This window comes from Chlorocebus sabaeus, chromosome 6 (genome assembly GCF_047675955.1).
Source record: "Chlorocebus sabaeus isolate Y175 chromosome 6, mChlSab1.0.hap1, whole genome shotgun sequence".
Lineage (NCBI taxonomy): Eukaryota > Metazoa > Chordata > Mammalia > Primates > Cercopithecidae > Chlorocebus > Chlorocebus sabaeus.
The window spans coordinates 6,795,080-6,817,030 of NC_132909.1; the positions used below are offsets into that span (position 1 = coordinate 6,795,080).

Genomic DNA, 21,951 nt, shown 5'->3' on the forward strand with positions numbered 1-21,951 from the left:
GTGTCAGATCCAAGAACCTTCTCTTGGGGGTCTGGATCAGGACCCCTTTCTTGTAACACAGCTACTCGGGAGGCAGATGCAGGAGGATCACTTGAACCCAGGAAGCCGAGGCTGCAGTGAGCCAAGATCACGCCACTGCACTCCATCCTGAGCAACAGAGTGAGACCCTGTCTCAAAAAAAAAAAAAAAAATCCTCCATGGATAGGCCATCTCATCCCAGACCTGGGCATTCGGAACAGCCTGACAAATCTGCCCTGAGTGGCCTTCTCTGAGTATGGTGTTCTGAGAAGGTAGGCAAAGATTTGCCTCTGACACACTCCAGCTCCAGCTCAGTCTCACGGGTTCTTAGAGGTGGGAGGGCTTTTAAAAATGACTAGATACAGCCGGGCGCAGTGGCTAACGCCTGTAATCCCAGCACTTTGGGAGGCTGAGGTGGATGGATCGCTTGAGGCCAGGAGTTTGAGACCAGCCTGGCCAACATGGTGAAACCCCGTCTCTGCTAAAAACACAAAAATTAGTCGGGCGTGGTGGTGCGCAACTGTAGTCCCAGCTACTCCGGAGCCTGAGGCAGGAGACTTGCTTGAACCCAGGAGGCAGAGGTTGCAGTGAGCGGAGATTGTACCTCTGCACTCCAGCCTGGGCAACAGAGCGAGACTCTGTTTTTTTTAAAAAAAAAGATGACTAGATAGGCTCCTAAGTCACCTCCAGCCTGCTGCCTATTTTCATACCACCTGCAAGCTAGAAATGTTTTTACATTTTAAATGGTTCGGGGGGAAGTCCGAAGAAGAAGACTCTTCCATGACCCCTGGGAAGGAGATGAAAATTCAAATTTCAGTGTGGCACCCAGCCATGCTCATTCCTTTACACATTGCACTTATTTTCATGCAGAGTTGAGTCGCTGGCCTGCAAAGCCTAAAGTATTTACCATCTGATCCTTTACTTAAGTCGGCTAGATCTTAATCTACATAAACTCATTTGTTTTCACAGAAGAGGAAGCGGGCGCAGAGGTTCATAGAGAGCTCAAGGGTAGCCGTGGCAAAAATGACTAGGTCTGTGACTAGAGGAAGGTTTTCAGGGTGAGGATTGGGAGGGCAGGAGACTGCATGTGGATGGGGTGCTAATGCGCTGTCAGACCCACCAATCTAAATAAGTACAAACACATGCGGGGATGGAGGCGGGAATGCTTTGGAAACGGAATGAAGAACCACAAACTTACAACATGCTAAAAATCACGTGGTGGCTCACAGCAGTAATCCCACTACTTTGGGAGGCCGAGGTGGGCGGATCACCTGAGGTCAAGAGTTCAAGACCAGCCTGGCCAACATGGTGAAACCCCGTCTCACCTAAAAAAAATACAAAAAATAGCCAGATGTGGTGACGGGTACCTGTAATCCCAGCTCCTCGGGAGGCTGAAGCAGGAGAATTACTTGAACCTGGGAGGTGGAGGTTGCAGTAGCCGAGGTCGCCCCATGCACTCCAGCCTGGGTGATAGAGTGACACTCCATCTCAAATAATAATAATAATAAAAAATTTTAAAAAAGAAGAAGAAATAGAGCAAAGGTGAGCACTTTGCTGGCCATCTCCTCTGCCGACCTCTGCTCCTCCATAGCCACCCAACGGGCCTTTCTTCGGTAGTTATTGCATAGTTGGTGACATGGCAAGGTGGCCCTCTCTGATGTGGTTTCCTGGCTGTGCTAAACCCTCCAGATGTGGAAAAAAATAAAAAAAAAACTGAGGTGGACATGGTGGCTCATGCCTGTAATCCAGCACACTGCGAGGCCAAGGCAGGCGGATCACTTGAGCTCCAGAGTTCGAGACCAGTCTGGGCAACAGAGCGAGAGCCCATCTCTACTAAAAATACAAAAATTAGCCGGGTGTGGTGGTGGGTGCCTGTAATCCTCAGCTATTCAGGATTCTGAGGCATGAGAATCGCGTGAACCCGGAAGGCGGAGGCTGCAGTGAGCTGAGATCACATCACTGCACTCTAGCCTGGGCGACAGAGCAAGACTATGTCTCAAAAACAAAACAAACAAACAAACGAAAAACCTGAATTCACTGCAAGGACCAAAGTTGGCCACCAGACATCAGTATGCCCAGGATAATAGGACTGCAGACTCATGGTGTAGGATGGGATCACCCCATGCAGCCACCTCATTTTACAGAAGGACTTCAAAGAGGAACAAGGTCTTGCATGTCACACAGCTGAACTGCAGAGTTGGGATTCAAACTCAGGCCCAGGATGGATGAGCACTGCTGGTTACACAGTCTCCTTTAAGCTTAGAGTGGGACGGATGCTGCTGAGGAAGGAGACCACTACTACTCCTGCTGCCCTCCTCCCCCCACCTTGCCTAGTTCACAAGACAGGAGGAGACAGAAAGCAAAAAGCTAGAAAGAAACAAAAGTAAGATAAATAGCCAGACAACCTTGGCACCACCACCTGGCCCTAGGAGTTAAAAAAAAGTAATAATAATAACATCAACCCCTGACCTAAACTACTTGTGTTATCTGTAAATTCCAGACACTGTCAGAAAAAAGCATTGTAAAACTTTTTGTTCTGTTAGCTGATGCATGTAGCCCCCAGTCACGTTTCCCACGCTTGCTCAATTTATCACAACCCTTTCATGTGGACCCCTTAAAGTTGTAAGCCTTTAAAAAGGCCAAGAATTTCTTTTTCAGGGAGCTCGGCTCTTAAGATGTGAGTCTGCCGATGCTCCCAGCCAAATACAAAACCTCTTCCTTCTTTATCCAGTGTCTGAGGAGTTTTGTCTGCGGCTCGACCTGCTACACTGCAAGGGCTTGAGAAAAAGGGAACTCCCTACAAGCCGCCCAAAGATTAAGCCTCTACTTCCTTCCTTCTACCACCAAATTCTGCCATGAGAGCAACCCTTAAAGATCTGTTTGACCTGGGAAATTACAAGATTGCATTGCTAAGGCACCAGGTTTGACCAGGAGTCAGTAACTTTGAAATGTGTGTGTTAAGGTCCTGACTTCTGCAATAGTGACTTGGGACTAGGAGGGAGGGCACTGTTATCCAGTACTCTTAGGGAAAGGCAATGTTGTACAAAGAAAAAAAACAACAGAAAGAAAGAGAGAAAGAGAGAAAGAAAAGAAAGAAAGAACGAAAGAACGAAATAACAAATGAACGAAAGAACGAATGAACGAATGAAAGAAAGAAAGAAACCCACGAGGCTTGGAGTCAGAAAACCCAAGGGGAACTTTCTGTGTTGCCAAAAATTCTTTTTAACCAGTCAATAGGGACATTAACTCCAGGAAGTATGAATATAAAATTGTTCTATATTTTCTGATCACTGATTCAATCATGCTCTGTTTTTGTTTGTTTGTTTGTTTTTTGAGACAAGAGTCTTGCTCTGTCACCCAGGCTGGAGTGCAGTGGTGCGATCTCGGCTCACTGCAAACTCTGCCTCCTGGGTTCAAGCGATTCCCATGCCTCAGCCTTCCAAGTAGCTGGGACTACAGGTATGCGCGCCACCACACCCAGCTAATTTTTGTACTTTTCCTATTAAAGACAGGGTTTCGCTATGTTCACGAGGCTGGTCTCCAGCTCCTAACTGCAACTGATTTGCTCACCTCAGCCTCCCAAAGTGCTGGGATTACAGGTGTGAGTCACCGTGCCCAGCCTCCTCTGTTTCTTGATATGAGAGTTGGGTCCCCTGCTTCTCCTATACCTTCTCCAATTTCACCATTGGCAGACACCCATGCAGCCTGTTACTGCTTTCTTGGGTGATGTATCACCTAGATTGCGGAAGCCCAGCTACCCTCCCTCATGTCCATCCACCCTCTGCTATAGACAAAAGGTATGTGTCCTTCCAAAATCTAGGTTGAAGTCCTAACCCCCAATGTAATGATATTTGAAGTCAAGACTTTTGGAAGGTGATTAGGTCATGAGGGTGGAGCCCCCATGAATGGGATTAGTGCCCTTAATAAAACACCTCAGAGAGCTGTCCCTCCTACCATGTGAGGACACAACCAGAAGGCACTATCTGTAAACCAGGAAGTGAGTCCCCATCAGACACTGAGTCTGCTGACACCTTGATCTTGGACTTCCCAGCCTCTAGAACTATGAGAAAAAAATTGTCATTGTTTACAACCCACCCAGCCTATGGTATTTTTGTTATAGTAGCTAGAAAGGACTCAGAAACACACACATCTTAACCATGCTGGACTGGGGAGTACAGGCTACCCTTCCCTAAGCCCCTCATTGCCTCCAGCTTTTCCTCTCTAATGCTCCTCTCCCCTGCACAGGAGATGCAGGGCACAGCAGGAAGTTGGCTGCCCACACAGACAACCAATGGAGAGATAGCATGTTGATTCCTCCCATTCTATCGGGAAACCCAAGTCTTTCCTAGACACTTTATTGGAGCACCTCCTCCTACCCAGAGCCCTGGTAGACGTGAAGAGTTCAGAGAAAGAGAGGATGATGAAGCATCTCACCAAAGACTTCTCACCTGTCCAACAGCCAGCTGGCAGCTTTGTTTTTTGGGGAAACTAGGCAGAGAGAAGCTTTCTGACCCCATTATTGGCTGCCCTCTTTAAACCATTTAAGAGGCAACAGAAAAAGGCCTATTGAGGGCAGGGCACAGTGGCTCACACCTGTAATCCCAGGACTTTGGGAGGCCAAGGTGGGTGGATCGCTTGAGGTCAGGAGTTTGAGACCAGCCTGGCTACATGGCAAAACCCCCTCTATACTAAAATTACAAAAATTAGCTGGATGTGGTGGTGGGTGCCTGTAATCCCAGCTACTTGGGAGGCTGAGGCAGGAGAATTGCTTAAACCTGGGAGGTGGGTGTTGCAGTGAGCCAAGATCACACCACTGCACTCCAGCCTGGGCAACAGAGTGAGACTCCATCTCAAAAAAAAAAAAGACAGAAAAGAAAGAAAGAAGGAAAGAAAGAAAGAAAGAAAGAAAGAAAGAAAGAAAGAAAGAAAGAAAGAAAGAAAGAAAGAAAGAAAGAAAGAGAGAAAGAGAGAAAGAGAGAGAGAGAGAGGGAGAGGGAGAGAGAGAGAAAGAAAAGAAGAAAGAAAGAAAGAAAGAAAAGAAAGAAAGAAAGAAAAAGAAAGAAAGAAAGAAAGAAAGAAAGAAAGAAAGAAAGAAAGAAAGAAAGAAAGAAAGAAAGAAAGAAAATGTCCTATTCAACACCTGCTAATGAGGAGGACTTTGGTGTCATTTATACAGAAAAGGTCATCTTTATTAAATAAGTCATACCCCCACCCTCAAGTTTTAGCAGCAAAATGGCTTGCAAAGAGTTTCTGCCATGGTTTGAATGCTTGTGTCCCTTCAAAATTCATGTTGCAACTTAATCCCCAGTGCAATAATATGAAGAGACAGGGCCTTTAGGAGGTGATTTTGTCATGAGGACTCCTCCCTCATGAATAGGATTAAAGACTATAAAAGAGGCTTCATGTAGTGTTGACCCTTTATTGCCCTCTCACCTTCCGTAAGAGAGGCACACCTTGGAAGCAGAAATCAGGCCCTCACCAGATACTGAACCTGCTGGTGCCTTGATCTTGGACTTCACAGCCTCCAGAACCATGAGAAATACTTTTTTTATTATTTAAATATTACCCAGTTTGTGGTATTCCGTTACAGCCACACAAATGAACTAAGACAGCCTGTAATATGAAGATGGCACCACTCCTGCCCCACTCTCATGAGACCCCTTCATGAAAGCACTGGCAATGCTCACAATGGATTTTGGAACAGGCAGAGATGAACTCTCCCAAGTGGTAATGCCCCCACCTTTATCAACAGCCTCCAGCTCTAGAGAGCACCACATTTATTTTGTCTTGATTTTTTTTTTTTTTTTTTTTTTGAGATGGAATCTCACTCTGTTTTCCAGGCTGGAGTGTACTGGCATAATCTCAGCGCACTGCAACCTCCACCTCCCAGGTTCAAGAGATTCTCCTTCAGCCTCCCGAGTAGCTGGGATTATAGGCATGCACCACCACACCTAATTTTTGTACTTTTTCTTAGTAGAGACAGGATTTCACCATGTTGGCCAGGGTGGCCTCTAACTCCTGACCTCGTGATCCATCCACCTCAGCCTCCCAAATTGCTGAGACTACAGGCATGAGCCACCATGCCTGACCTCAAATTTTTTTGGTAGATATGGGGTCTTGCTTTGTTGCCTATGCTGACCCCAAATTCCTGGCCTCAAGCAGGCCTCCTGCCTCAGCTATCCAGAAGACTAGGATGACAGGAGTGAGCCACCACACCCAGCCTACATCTATTGTTCCCAGACATCTGTATGTGGACACCCTGCAAGCACCTCAACATGTCCAAAACACATGCATTATCCTCCCATACTCTCCTAAATGCTCCCAGCCTGAAAGCCCTTCTTCCCCTTGTATCCTTGATCTTAGCTTACCATGCTACCATTGCCCAAACTCAAAATCTTAGAGACAACCCTGACTTGTCCCTCACTCCACGTATCGGCAACTCCCAGCCATTTCCCTCCTGAATATCAGGTGGTGCTGCCTCCTCCACCCTCCCAGCTGCCGCTGATCCTGATATTCCATCACTTGGACTGTGTACACATATGTATGTTAAAAGCATAGATGCCCGTTTTCTGCCTCAGGGGAGCTGGGAGCCTGACGTTTCTGGGAGCACTGCGTGGAGTTAATGTCAGCCGCTTTTGGCATGGCAGCTTTGTCTGGCCTGGCTGGGATCTCATTGCTTAACCTACAGGAAGATGTCCAGGTTCAAAAGGAGGTGGTGCAGGTTTGCAAGTGCATAACCCAGCAAAAAAAAAAAAAAAAAAAAAAACAAGAACAACTTACTCCTGGAGTAGTCTACATGTGCCACCTACCTAACCCACTTAACGAAACCCAGATCTTTTCATATTTCTCCCAGTTTGGCACTGTGACATGGTTCAGACGGTCCAGAAGTAAAACGACTGGAAATAGCAAAGGCTATGTGCATTTGTGGAGTTTGAGTCTGAGGATGTTGCCAAGATAGTTGCTGAAACAATGAACAACTACCTGTTTGGTGAAAGACTCGTGGAGTGTCATTTTATGTCACCTGAAAAAGTACATAAAGAACTCTTTAAAGACTGGAATATTCCATTTAAGGCAGCCATCAGATCCATCAGCGAAATGGTATCATCAGAATCGGACACTAACACAAAAGCTACAGATGGAGGAGTGATTTAAAAAGAAAGAAAAATTACTCAGGAAGAAATTAGCTGGCTGGGCACGGTGGCTCACGCCTGTAATCCCAGCATTTTGGGAGGCCGAGGTCAGGTGTTGGGGGAAAGCTGAGTGTTGGGAAAAAGGCTGAGGCAGGGCTTGTATGTCTGGTATAATGTAAAAGAGTCTTGGAACATGTCCGGGATCCAGGGTCTAAAACCCCTCATGACCTTTGGAACACCAAGCTCTGCGCTAAAGGGTGGAAGGCTACCCTGCTGCACCATAATCTAAGCCCAGGGCATAAAACCCCTCGTGGCTTGGATGGAATCCAGGGCTCAGGGCATAAAACCCCTCGTGGTCTCTGGAACGTGTCTAGACTTGCTGGCTCCTTGCTTCTAGCATTCCTAGGCTCATAGATCGATCGTATCTTAAACTAGAAGAACATGTTTCCCATTATCTTAAGTAGCAGAACATGTTCCATATGCTTCAAAGAAAATGCTAAACCATCACAGCTGTAAATCATGTGCTTGATGCACTGCTTTCTTTCAACCCCTACATCCTCACCACCCGCTTCTTTGTTTGATCATCAATAAACAGTGCTGCTTCCAGAGCTCGGGGCCTTCGCAGCCTCCATACTAGCACTGGCCCCCTGGACCCACCTTATGCACTCTTGTCTTTTCTCATTCCTTTGACTCCACCAGACTTTGTAGCCCCCATGGCCTGGTGCTGGGTCTGATCACCCCAACATTCCTGGCGCCCAACGTGGGGCAACAAAAACCCCAGTGAAGGAACGCTAGAGCATGTGAAAGTGGAGGAGGTATCATCAGAGGACACCCGAGGATGACTGAAAGAAGCTCGGTGGGAAAGCTGAGCACTCGGAAGAACCAGGGTAACAACTGGACAAAGTGAAAGCAAGTATTCTGCTTATTTAAATTTTGTGAGGCATTTATTATGAAGAAGGGCAGTGAAAGTTAGTACTCAAAATTTGTATCACTCTTTAGTACAGTAAAGCAGTTTTGCCCATGGGTTCCAGAACAAGGGACTATGGAGTTGGATGAATGGGAGAGAATTCGCAGAGATTTTAAGAAGGCGTATAAAGAGGGAGCAAAAATTCCATTTGGTCAATGTGGGCGCTAATAAAGTTTCCATTTGGTCAATGTGGGCGCTAATAAAGGCAGCTCTTGAGCCATTTCAAACAGATGATGAGGCAGATTCAGATGAGGAAGAGGAGAACGAGTGTAAAAAACTAACTTCAGATTCTGAATGCAAGGAGCAAAAACGAGAAGAGGTTAAAGAGGGCGAAACTGAAAAAGGTATATTTTACTAGCCTGTCAGCTCCACCTGCTGAATTAAGTGAATGGCCACCTCCTCCCTTTCCCCTTAAAGGGTGAGAAAGTGAATTAGCTGTAAAACTTACTGCTCCTGTACTTGCAACGTTAAAACCTGGAGCAATTGGTGGTGCTATACAAAATTCTATTCAAAAAGCTAGAGCAAGCAGGGTGCAGTGGCTCACGCCTGTAATCACAGCACTTTGGGAAGCCAAGGCAGGCAGATCACGAGCTCAGGAGATCGAGACCATCCTGGCTAACATGGTGAAACCCCGTCTCCACTAAAAATACAAAAAAATTAGCTGGGCATGGTGGTGTGCGCCTGTAATCCAGCTACTTGGGAGGCTGAGGCAGGAGAATTGCTTGAACCTGGGAGGTGGAGGTTGCAGTGAGCCAGGATTGTGCCACTGCACTCCAGCCTGGGTGATAGCGCGAGACTCTGTCAAAAAAAGAAAAAGAAAAAAAAAGAAAAAAAGCTAGAGCTGAGGGAGACCTTGAAGCATGGCAATTTCCAGTTATTATAATACAGCAAGGAGGACAGAATATAACTAATTGGGTCACTTTTCCTTTTAAGTTACTGAAGGAATTTAAGCAAGCCATTAGTCAATATGGGCCGAACTCTCCTTTTGTGCAAACTTTGTTGCAAAATGTGGCTCTTGATAATAGGTTAATACCATATAATTGGGATACTTCAACAAAATCTGTTCTCACTCCATCTCAGTATTTACAGTTTAAAACCTGGTGGGCTGATGAAGCTCAAACTCAGGCAAGGGAAAACACACAAATGCAGCCACCTGTGCCTGTTTCCTTTGAACAGTTAATGGGAGTTGGCCCTAATTGGGGTAGATTACAAAATCAAGCAGTAATGGAGGATGTTGCCATTGTTCAACTGCGATCTGTGCACTTACGGGCATGGGAAAGGATAAATTTTACAGGGGAAAAACATCCTTCTTTCAGATCTGTCCAACAAGGACCTAAAGAACCATATATTGTTTTTATTGCTCGGCTCCAAGAGGCTGTGTATAAAGCCATAACTGATAAAACACCTCAGGATGTTGTAACACAGCTTCCTGCATATGATAATGCTGATGCAGAATGTTGAACTGCTATCAGACCTATGAGATAGAAGTCTCATTTGGCTGACTATATTGGGGCTTGCGATGGTATTGGAGGTAACTTGCATAGGGCTACTCTTTCAGCTCAGACTATGGCTGGATTGAAAGTAGGAAGGAATGTGCCCCGTTTCTCAGGCTCTGGCTTTAATTGTGGGCAATCTGGACACACAAAAAAGGAATGTAGAAAAGGAAAATAAAAAGGCTGGGCAAGATAATATGGTGCAGGGATGCACATACAAAGAGCCGGGGAAAAGGAAAGATAATTATATGGGGAAGAGGATTTGCTTGTGTCTTTCCAGGTGACAATCAGGTACCTGTGTGGTGCCCATCAAACAGCCGAAGACCTATCATGAGCCACAGCCTCTAGTGGACCCACCTGTACAGTACAAATTGAAGGCTTGAGGATTGCCTTCTTGCTATACTGTTGCACAAGAAGGATAAGCCTCGATTTGATTTTTCTATGCCTTCAGTTAGAAGGGGCCTGTTTCTCATTATCAGTGGAAAGTTTTACACCATGATAATTAACCAAAGAGGCAGAAGCTGAGTTACAGCTTGTAGAACAAATGCTTCAGCAATGGCATGCCTCCCAGCTATAGCCACAAAAGTTTTTGCTTCTGTTTCGCTAGATTTACTAACGTGGGTTTGAGGGTATGCTTGTGTTTTTTGCAGGAGATAAACAAACGTGTGGATGCCCTCAAGATGTGTACGACCATGGAATGGGAGACTGGAGGGACCGATGGATCCCAACCAAGGACCTGGTTCCCCCAGTATGAGCCAGGAGCCAGTATAAATCTGAATGTGAAGATGGAACGAGGACCAACCGGAGTCAGGCTGACATCAACCCCCATAACATGCGGACAGATCAAGAAAACCACACAGGAAGCTGAGAAACTGCTGGAGTACCAGGGTTTTACCTTTTGCTGGGATTCAGAGGTACAACAGATGCTTAATGGACCAATGCTTTCTGACTGAGCTCCTCTCTACCTGAATACAAGACACCTTAATAGTTAGGCAGGAATATCATCGCCCCTATTCAGCATGAAGAAGTTGCGGAAGACAGACCTTCATCCTTCTGCAACCCTTAGGATTAAGGATCCTCCTGTAAATGGGAAAGGGGAAATATGTAAGAAGCATTCAAACCAGAGTGACTCCATTTTGAATAAAGGCCAATGCATCCTAATGAGGAAGGCATGAAAAAAACGAATATATCTATAAGATATAAATATCCCCCGTATGCCTGGGACCTGTTGTTGGATGCTTACAGATTGACACACAAGCCTGGTTGGCAGTAGTCCCCGGAAAAAATAAATCACAGGCTGCTTTGCATATGATTTGGGGGCATAGTTTAAAATACAATTATTCCAGTCCTAAAACTCTGAAGCTCCATCCGAATAAGCTCGAATGGGAGCAAAACAAAGTTACATTTGAAGGTGTGGATGCTCAAACTTGGGAAGATTGTACAGTAAGACTGAGGTGCTACAAAATAACTCCTGTGGAATCATCACTGATTAGTCCCCTAAGGGAATCTTTAAGGAAAATTGCACCAGAAAGCCTTCCTGTAGAACAAATGTAGTAAACCAGTGGAATTGCTGGCAAGAAATCATACAAAGTATGTTCACATGGAAGCTAATGCCCCTATCATGTGCAGTCCTGCTGGCATTGTTGCCCCTAGTCCAAAAATGGTATCTCCTACCATAGGACAGGAACATTCTGAATTATCGAAATTAGTTATGGCTCAAAGTTCAATCAAAAGTTGGGAGGGTAAATATAAAAGGTATAGAGGGGAGGGAGGTAAAAATAAATATGCTCTCTCTTTTCTTTCCAACAGGACCCTTTGGATTCAAAGTTGTGTTCAGCCATCTTTTATGCTAGCAATAGGAAATGTTACCAACTTTTAATAAAAATCAGACTATCCTGATAATTAAAGCCAGAGAAGGAGTTTGGATCCCTATATCTCTAAATAGAACATGGGAGGCATCATCCTCCATTCATATTGTAACTAAGATCCTTAAAAAACGCTTATCCCAAAGATTTACAGTTGATTGTATCTTAAGCTAGAAGAACATATTTCCCATTATCTTAAGTAGCAGAACATGTTCCATATGCTTCAGACAATGCTAAACCATCACGGCTGTAAATCACGTGCTTGATGCACTGCTTTCTTTCAACCCCCACATCCTCACCACCTGCTTCTTTGTTTGATCACCAATAAATAGTGCAGGCTTCCAGAGCTCGGGACCTTCGTAGCCTCCACACTAGCGTTGGCCCCCTGGACCCACCTTGTGCACTCTTAACTTGTCTTTTCTCATTCTGACTTCACTGGACTTCATAGCCCCCATGGCCTGGTGTTGGGTCTGATCACCCCAACAGTCAGGAGTTTGAGACCAGCGTGGCCAGCATGGTGAAACACTGTCTCTACTAAAAATACAAAAATTAGCCAGGCATGGTGGCAGGCACCTGTAATCCCAGCTACTTGGAAGACTGAGGTAGGATAATTGCTTGAACCTGGGAGGCAGAGGTTGCAGTGAGCCAAGATTGGGCCACTGCACTGCAGCCTGGGTGACAGAGCAAGATTCAATCTCAAAAAAAAAAAAGGAATTAGCTAAAAAAGGAATTATAATTTTCCTTCTTTGATTTTCCAGAAAACAGAAAGTATTTCAAAAACTAATTGTCAGACATCTACAAAAGGCCAAGGTTTACATAAGAAGAAGAAAAAGGTTTTAGGCACTCTTGACACTCCTGAGAAGACTGTGGATATCCAGGGCCTCACACCAGTTTGTACACCAATATTTTTGGAGAGACAAAAATCTGAAGTGGCTGAAATGAATGACGATGATGAAGATAATGAAATTGTTTTCAAACAGCCCATATCCTATGTAAAATAAGAAACATAAGAGACTCAAACATCTACACATTCACGGAAAAAAAAAGATGAAGGAAAAGCAATCCGTGATTTTCAATGTATTACATATAATATTTCTTCTGAAAAATATCATATTTTCATGAGAGTGGGCTTTGTGTTTTACCAGGTACAATGAAATGCAACCCTTGACAAGATTTTCAGAGGTAAAATACACTGTTTTGTCAAGTTAAGGAAAAATCTGTAATTCTAGATTGCCTGCCCTTGGCTGAAATACAGGGGTGCATACTGGCTTGCACTGCCTTGGCTGACATTGCCTCTTTGTCCTAGCTTCTAGTTTTCTTTTGATATTTCATAGCTCTCCTTAGTTACTCTACCTGGATAGAAAGTTGATGACTAACTGCAGGTTTAAGTACTAAACTGCAGCCTTTTTTTTTTTCTTTTTTTGAGACAGAGTCTTGCTCTGTCACTCAGGCTGGAGTGCAGTGGCGCGATCTCAGCTCACTGCAAGCTCCGCCTCCCGGGTTCACGCCATTTTCCTGTCGCAGTCTCCCAAGTAGCTGGGACTACAGGCGCCCACCACGATGCCTGGCTAATTTTTTTACATTTTTCGTAGAGACGGGGTTTCACCGTGTTAGCCAGGATGATCTTGATCTCCTGACCTCGTGATCCACCTGCCTCGGCCTCCCAAAGTGCTGGGATTACAGGTGTGAGCCACCGCGCCCGGCCTCTGCAGCCTTTTTCTATCACCAGCAGATAGAGACCACCAATCTGGTTTGTCCATCTACACGGTTTGTCGGGGACGTTTAACTCAAGAGGGTGCTTTAGATTTCAACATCAGATGGTTGAAGCTGGAAAGTAAATTATATGTAGTGTGAGAAGGCAGTTCCAGTTTTTCGTTTTGTTTTGTTCTGAGACAGAGTCTTGCTCTGTTGCCCAGGCTGGAGTGCAAAGGCACGATCTCAACTCACTGCAACCTCCGCCTCCTGGGTTCAAGTGATTATCCCGCCTCAGCCTCCCCAGTAGCTGGGATTACAGGCACGTGCACCACCACGCCTGGCTAGTTTTTGTATTTTTAGTAGAGACAGGGTTTCAACATGTTGGTGAGGCTGATCTCAAACCCCTGACCTCGTGATCCACCTGCCTCGGCTTCCCAAAGTGCTGGGATTACAGACGTGAGCCACCGCACCCAGCCCAGCAGTTCCAGTTTTAGCATAGATTTGCTTATGTGTTAGTTCAAATTTTAATAGAGATTCAAAAATGACTCATTTTTACCAATAATGTTAAATTAGTTTTCGTTGGGCTAGCATGGATTCATAACCACCATTTTATACTAGCATCATCAGTGAGGAATTGTATTTCAAGGTTCAAACAAAAACCAGCAAATAAACTTTTTTCTACAAAAAAAAAAAAAAAAAAAAGCACAGATGCCCACGTGCCATGGGGCTTAATGAGAACAAGCTGCATGCTGAGCCCTTTACATACACCACCATGTTTGAATGTCATCGCAACTCTGAGACAAGTGTTCTTGCTCAGCTCCCCAGTGAAACTGAAGCTCAGAGAGGCTAAGAAAATTACCCAAGGTGACTCAGCTTTTCAGGGGCAGAGCCAGTATGTGACACCAGTCAAGCATGTCAGTTGGACTCCACACCCATGATCTCAACACTTCCTGTACGTCCTCTAATTGTGGCAATGAAGAACTAGGGCTTAGGCCGGGCGTGGTGGTTCACGCTTGTAATCCCCACACTTTGGGAGGCTGAGGTGGGTGGACCACTTGCGGTCAGGAGTTTGAGACCAGCCTGGCCAACATGGTGAAACCTCGTCTCTACCAAAAATACAAACATTAGCTGGTCCTGGTGGCAGGCACCTGTAATCCCAGCTACTCAGGAGGCTGAGGTAGGAGTATCGCTTGAACTCGGGAGGTGGAGTGTCAGGCCTCTGAGCCCAAGCTAAGCCATCACGCCATCACAGCCCCTGTGACCTGCACGTATACATCCAGATGGCCTGAAGTAACTGATGATCCACAAAAGAAGTGAAAATAGCCTTAACTGATGACATTCCACTGTTGTGATTTGTTTCTGCCCCACCCTAACTGATCAATGTACTTTGTAATCTCCCCAACCCTTAAGAAGGTTCTTTGTAATCTCCCCCACCCTTGAGTATATACTTTGTGAGATCCACCCGCTGCCCGCAAAACATTGCTCCTAACTCCACCGCCTATCCCAAAACGTATAAGAACTAATGATAATCCCACCACCTTTTGCTGACTCCTTTTTCGGACTCAGCCCGCCTGCACCCAGGTGAAATAAACAGCCTTGTTGCTCACACAAAGCCTGTTGGTGGACCCTTCACACGGATGCTGATGACACAGAGGTTGCAGTGAGCCAAGATCCCGCCACTGCACTCCAGCCTGGGCGACAGAACGAGACTCAGTCTCAAAAAAACAACAACAAAGGTGACCCCCGAACCGCGATGCCCCGACAACAATAACAAAGGTGACCCCCCAACCTTGACACCTGGACAGGGTTGAGAGGGGAGAAGCTGGGCGAGGGCCTCTAAATGCGGGGAGATCTTAGGGAAGGGAGGCAAAGATGACCTCCTGGACCTAAAAGAGGAGAGAGGACATGAGGGTAGGAGAGGCATTGAGAGGCGCCCACCTTGCCCTTGCAGGGTCCCCAAGTACATGGGATGGAATGAATGGGAAAGAGCAGGGACCCCAGGATCTCCAGGGACGGAAGGGGGTTCGGGGAGGAGGGGGATTTAAGGAAATCTGTGAGCCCGTAGGGAATGGGGAGACCCCGAAGGTCGAATCTTGGAACTTTGAAGGTCTAATGCCAGTAGGAATGAGGAGTGGAGAGTGAAAGGAAGGGTCTGGTTCTAAGCGGTGGACGGGGCAATGGAGCTCCCCAGTGGACCAAGGGGATGCCGAGAGGGATTCTCCCCTCAACAACCCAGTTCCCTCTCTCCCTCCAAGCTCCGCTCCGCATCTCCAGGCCTGGGCCAGGTCTCCTGACCGCTGCCAGAACCTCCCCGAACAAGCGCAGACAAAAGCCTCAACAAAAAAGCCTGAAGAAGGCGCAGATGAGCGTTTGCCATCCAGAGGGAGAAGGCGAGGCGGGCGGAGTACACCGGGTGGGGATTCAAAAGCGACGCGAGCTCTCTGGCCAATCAGAGCCGAGAATAGTGAGTCGCGTCGCTCAACAAGTGGGTGGGACTCTAACCTATGGCCGCTGGGTTCCCCTACAAATCGGAAGTCTCGCTTCCCCTTACGCAGAAGTTGATTGGCCGGTTTTCAGAACTAGCCTGTCAATTTCGGAAGCTGAGTGAACGGCATTTCCTTAGCGACACAAGGTCCCGCCTCCAGTCTCCTAGCGCCACAGGGGCACTAGGAGAGGAACAGAAAAACCTTAAAGGGCGAGGTACGTGGTAAATGAAGAGGTCAGACCCTGGTTTCCAAATGGCGTCAGATCCTGATCTTAGTAATAGGAGAAGCAATAAAAGAACAAGCTAGAACAATCCCATGACGGTAGACTTGAGCAGTAAGCGCCATCTGCCTCTGGGATTTAAAGTAACCGAATGGATAGACCCTGACTTGAAATCTGAAGATCCGGGTTCTCATCAGTCTCCAGGAAAGAAAAGCAAGCCAGATCTCTTGGCAAAAATCCTATTCCGGCCAGTCACTGGACGACTAACATCGTCCAGCATAGGGCGATCCTGGTGCCTGGGACTTCTCCTCCTTAAAATGCAATGTTGTGGGCCAGGCACGGTGGCCTACCCCTGTAATCCCAGCACTCAAGGCAGGAGGATCACTTGAGGCCAGGAGTTCGAGACCAGCCTGGCCAACATGGGGAAACCCCATCTCTACTGAAAATACAAAAATTAGCTGGACATGGTGGCGCATGCCTGTAATCGCAGCTACTCGGGAAGCTGAGGCAGGAGAATCGCTTGAATCCGGGAGGCGGAGGTTGCAGTGAGCAGAGATCGCACCACTGCACTCCAGCCTGGGTGACAGAACAAGACTGTCTCAAATAAATAAATAAATAAATAAATAAATAAATAAATAAATAAAAATTTAAAAACACCCTGTAATCCTAGCACTTTGGAAGGCCCAGGTGGGAAGATTACTTGAGACTAGCAGTTTAAGACCAACCTGGCCAACACAGAGAGACCTCTTCTCTATTAAAATAAATAATTTTTTAAAATGTGGATTAAATGAGTTCATATTACTCATTAAAATAGACCTCCAGTCTGGCCAACACAGTGAAGCCCCATCTTTACTAAAAATACAAAAATTAGTGGGGCGTGGTGGCGGGCACCTGTAATCCCAGCTACTCAGGGGGCTGAGGCAGGAGAATCGCTTGAACCCAAGAGGTGGAGGTTGCAGTGCGTTGAGACAGCGCCACTGTACTCCAGCCTAGGTGACAGAGGGAGACCCTGTCTCAAAAAAAAAAAAAAAAGACCTTCATTTTACAAAATAACTTAGTACTCCCCCAACTCTCAAGGTTGTGAAAAACAAGGAAAGATTTAGAGAGGGCCGCAGATTAGAGGAGACTAAGGAGAGAGAGTGACTAAATCCAACATGGTAGTCCAGATTGGATCCAGGACCAGAAACAAAGGACATTAGTGTAAAAACTGGTAAAATCCAAATAAAGCCTGCAGTTTACCTAATAGTCCTGCCAGTTTCTTAGTTGTGACTAATGTACCATGTACATTACATGGCAATGTAAGATGGCAACATTAGAGGAACTTGAGTCAGGAGTAGATGAGAACTCCATTATCTTTGTAACTTTATCTTTGTAACTTTTCTGTAAGTATAAAAGTATTCCAGGTGAGCATGGTAGCTCATGACTGTAATCCCCTGGCATTTTGGGAGGTCAAAGCAGGAGGATCTCTTGAACCCAGTAGTTTGAGACCAGCCTGGACAACATTCTGAGATCCTGTCTCTATAAAATAAGGCACCCCGTGTGGTGGTGTGTGCCTGTGGTCCCAGCTACTTGGGAGGCTGAGGTAGGAGGATGGTTTGGGCCCAGGAGGTTGAGGCTGCAGTGAGCCATGACCCCACCACTGCACTCCAGCCTGGGTGACAGAGGGGGACCCTGTCTCAAAAAAAAAACATAAAAAGTATTGCAAAATAAAGCATATATTTAAAAATATAAAGACCTATGCCACTCCTCTTAGCTGATTCTTTTCCAGTTCCTGAATCACTATGTTTGTTTTACTTTCAGAAGCTGTTCCCCCCGAGGAATATTCAACTTCCAGTCTTCCAGTACCTTCCTATAACAGCCTTTCCTAACCATCTTATCTACTTGATTTTTTCTTCTTTTTTGAGATGAAGTTTCACTCTGTAGCCCAGACTAGAGTACAATGGTGCAATCTCAGCTCACTGCAACCTCCACCTCCCGGGCTCAAGTAATTCTCCTGCCTCAGCCTCCCAAGTAGCTGGGACTACAGGCATGCCTTACCATGCCCGGCTAATTTTTGTATTTTTATTTCATTTTATTTATTTATTTATTTATCTTTGAGACAGGGTCTCACTCTGTTGCCCAGGCTGGAGTGCAGTGGCATGATCTCAGCTCACTGCAACCTCTGCCTCCCAGGTTCAAGCCATTCTCCTGCTTCAGCCTCCCGAATAGCTGGGATTACAGGTGCCTGCCACCACGCCCAGCTAATTTTTGTATTTTAAGTACAGATGGGGCTTCATCATCTTGGACAGGCTGGTCTCAAACTCCTGACCTCAAGTGATTCCTCCACCTCGGCCTCCCAAAATGCTGGGATTAGAGGCGTGAGCCACCAGGCCAGGCCCCTAACCACATTATCTACTGTATCTCCCTACCTCGGTGCCTCTAATTTCCCCTTGCCCTGATTTGACATCTTCAGGTACTTATTCTTACAGAATATATGCTATGTATGTCTCATCTGTCTCCCTTACAAGCATGCAAGTTTCCTGAGAGTAGGGGCCATGGCTATTCTGTCCCCAGTGTGCAGCCTGGAGCCCAAAGCATAGCAGGCATTGAATATTTCTTAAATGAATGCATGTAAGAATGACGACTCCTTCTTAGCAAAACACTGTCACAACTACCAGCAATAACAATAAGTAAATATCATTTGTTCAGCCTAATTGTGGTCCAGATTCTGTGTTTACTAATACACGGGTAATATCACAAAGAACCTGGACGGCAGTATTAGCCCCATTTCTCAGATGGAGAAACTAGGGCATAGAGACTAGAAGGACCTAGAGTTACAAAGCAAGTTAGAGCTACGGCCCCTAGTAGAACCCAGCGCTTAGAATAGCTAAGACCCCCAAACCATCTACCACGCCCTGTGCCCTGGGGAGTGTCCACATGTCCAGATTTCCCTACCTAAAATGTCCCTTGAGTCCTAAATAATCTGTCTTGAGGATATGGCAGGAATAAACAGAGAATGAGAAACAGAGAGACAGAGAGAGAGACAGAAGGGGGCAGGGGTCCCGGGACTACTGGATCTGAGAGAGGAAAGGGTCTGGGGACCCAGAGTTCGGGGTCTGAAGAAGGAGGGGCTGGAGCATGGACTCCCGGGTCTGAGATAGGAGGGGCTGGGGCCCTAGACTTCCGGGTCTGAGGGAGGAGGGGGCTGGGGATCTGGACTCCTGGGTCTGAGGGAGGAGGGGGCTGGGGATCTGGACTTTTGGGTCTTAGGGAGGAGCTGGGGATCTGGACTCCTGGGTCTGAGGGAGGAGGGGCTGGGGATCTGCACTCCTGGGTCTTAGGGAAGGGCTGGGATCTGGACTCCTGGGTCTGAGGGAGGAGGGGGCTGGGGATCTGGACTCCTGGGTCTGAGGGAGGAGAGGCTGGGGGCCTGGACTCCCGGGTCTGAGGGAGTAGGGGCTGAGGGGGTGCTGGAGGACTGAAGTAAGCTGTCTCGAGGAACTACATCCAGGTCCCCTCCTGTGCTCTTTCTTTCAGGGGTCCGGATCACTCCGCGAGCCACGCCCCATTTCTGACCTGGCCAAGCCCCGCCTCTCTCCGCCTGGGTCCCTCCCCAACCTTCCCGGGCCCTCGAAGGATCTCGGAGGCGAACTTACTAGAAGATACTTAAGTGGGCCCCAGGGGAGATGGAACAACCAAAGGACGGGGCTGGGCCCGAAGGGTGAGACAAACAAAGACCTCCTGAGAGGGGGACAGAAACCCAGAGAGAGGAGGGGACAGTGAAAACGAGAGAGAAAGGGCGCAATGAACAGACCTGCCTAGAGAATCAGGAAAAACAAAAAAGGCTCAGGTATCATCACATAGAATCTTAGAAGAGTTTAGTGAGAGTTGAGCGAGGTATTTGGAAACAGGCGGAGACCGGGTGCAGTGGCTTATGCCTGTAATCCCAGCATTTTGGGAGGTCGAGGCCGGTGGATCACCTGAGGTCGGGAGTTCGAGACCAGCCTGAACAACATGGAGAACTCTGTCTCTCCTAAAAATACAAAATTAGCCGGGTGTGGTGGCGCATGCCTGTAATCCCAGGTATTCGGGAGGCTGAGGCAGGAGAATCGCTTGAACCCGAGAGGCGGAGGTTGCAATGAGCCAAGATCAGCCATTGCACTCCAGTCTGGGCAACAAGAGCGAAACTCCATCTTAAAAAGAAAAGAACAGAAAAAGAGCTAGAAACAGATACTCATCGAACAGAAATTTCCAAGAATAAACCAAGAAATGTGAAGACTCCAGGGATCCCCAGAAGGCTGGAGAAATCGTGGCTGTCCACTGTTTTAGCACTTACCAGACCCAGCCCTGTTATTCGTGCCTTTGATACCATCCAAAGCCATCTTTGACTATAAACAAGTTAAGGTTTGGAATAGGAAAATGGTTTGTCCAAAGATACACCACCAAAAGCGAGGCGGCCAGGAATTGGAACTGAGTTCTGTCTGATGCTGCAGTTCATGGTAGAGCTGTCTGTTTCTCTAGAGAGACCCAGGTTAGAAACAAAAAGAGAGAGAGAAGCGGGGGAGGAAGTCACAGGTGGGCACTGAGGATGGAGAGATGGCTGCCTTCCGCAGAGGTGCAGAGACAGCCTGGCAGCGAGAAACAAGGAAGTACGGAGACGCTGAGCCCCACTGATCTGTCTTTTTGTTCTAGGAACAACCTGTCCCTGCCGTCATCTGGGACTGAGCCATGGCCCCCTGCGCCTCTCCCAACCCCGCCACCCTGGCTCCTGAGCTCCACAGACCCCACCCACCTGGGGCTCCCAGAGAGCGTGGCCTCTGTCACCGTGCCCATACGCCTGGACACCCTCTCCTGCCTCCTGCACAGCGCCCTGCTGGGGGCCTACACCGTCCAACAGTCCTTGCCCTCTTGCTCCTGCTGCTTCCAGGCAGGCCACACTCAGCCTGGCCCAGTCAGGAGGCCTCCCAGGGGACGCGGGGGCTGGGAAGTCAGGCACAGGCCAGGCTGGGGCCGGGGCCCACATCGACGAGGAGGCCTCGGGAGAGCTGAGCAGCCAGAGAGGGGTCGGGTGGGGGGCCCTGGGGCTGGCCCCAGGACCCCACCAATGACGCTGCCATCAGCACCAACACTGCCTGCCCAGGATGGGAAGAAGGAAGCCCGAGGTCCAGAGCCACCCCTGGAAACACCACTGGCTGCTGAGGACTGGGAGACAGAGTACTAGGACCCTGGAGGGTCTAGCACCTGAGATTGCAGTCGCCCAGGAGGGTTTTCCTGGGGCTTGGAGTGACCTCAGCCCTGTCAGAAGAACCCCAAGAAACATCTTCCATCCTCCCCTCTCCCCAAAACCGTAGTCTCAGGAGTAGCTCCTGTGAGCCACTTGGTGAACCTGACCTAAGTCACCTGAATCCCAAGCCAGAAGAAAACCCTAAACCTCATACCCAGGCCTGTCTCCTTTATGGCCTCAACCCCATTCCCAATGCCATCCCCAACCACAACCACCATCCTTACCTCATTCTCAATCCCCAAGGTTCCCCGAGCCCCATCCCCTACACTCTCCCAAACCCCAAAGCCACTCCTACCAGCCTCTCTCTTCCCCACTGTCAATCCCTATTCCCAAACCCATTCATTCCCATCCCTGTCACCAGTCCCAACTCCACTTCTGCGCCTCAACTCAAACCCACCCTCGTTACCAACCCCTTTCTCCTCATTCCCTATGTACCTCCGCCCATCTTTAACGTCCTCTGAATCTACAGCTCCAAAGAGCCCCATCCTCAACCTCAGCCACAGCTCTGTGTCCATCCCCACGAAGAATAAGCAATAAATGTGTGACTGTCCCTGTATCTTGCGTGTGTGTGCTTACACAGCTCGGACAAAGCCAGGGTTGTTGCGAGCAAGGCTGGCGATAAGGTAGTGGGTCCAGAGGAGGGTCACAGAGGTCAGTGAGCAGGGGCTGGGGGTGGGGAGTCCCCTGGATGCCTGCTTCAGCAAATTCCATTTGAGGCCTCTGCCACCACTGCATTTCTGATTGCTAGAAGCTGCTGGATCGTGGGACCATTGTGTAGGGAGGCTTAAGGGATTTGGGGAACCTATGGGGGCCG

At 47.6% G+C, this 21,951-nt stretch overlaps 1 protein-coding gene and 1 pseudogene across 1 annotated transcript; both read left to right on the forward strand.

Annotated features, from left to right (window-relative positions):
• Positions 1 to 6,658: 6,658 nt before the first annotated feature.
• Positions 6,659 to 7,521, forward strand: LOC103235131 (MKI67 FHA domain-interacting nucleolar phosphoprotein pseudogene; annotated as a pseudogene).
• Positions 7,522 to 18,842: 11,321 nt separating this feature from the next.
• C6H19orf84 (chromosome 6 C19orf84 homolog) lies at positions 18,843 to 21,683 on the forward strand. The gene is made up of 2 exons (XM_007997778.3): positions 18,843 to 19,574; positions 20,546 to 21,683. Exons 1-2 carry the CDS (start codon positions 19,540 to 19,542, stop codon positions 21,072 to 21,074), a joined length of 564 nt encoding a protein of 187 aa, XP_007995969.3. The 5' UTR covers positions 18,843 to 19,539; the 3' UTR covers positions 21,075 to 21,683.
• Positions 21,684 to 21,951: the final 268 nt, after the last annotated feature.

Excerpts from the sequence above, each read along its gene's own strand:
- C6H19orf84 (XM_007997778.3), top strand. The coding sequence starts at position 19,540 with ATGGAACAACCAAAGGACGGGGCTGGGCCCGAAGG. Across the intron at positions 19,575-20,545 it reads GACGGGGCTGGGCCCGAAGG|GAACAACCTGTCCCTGCCGT; the intron begins GTGAGACAAACA and ends TTTTTGTTCTAG.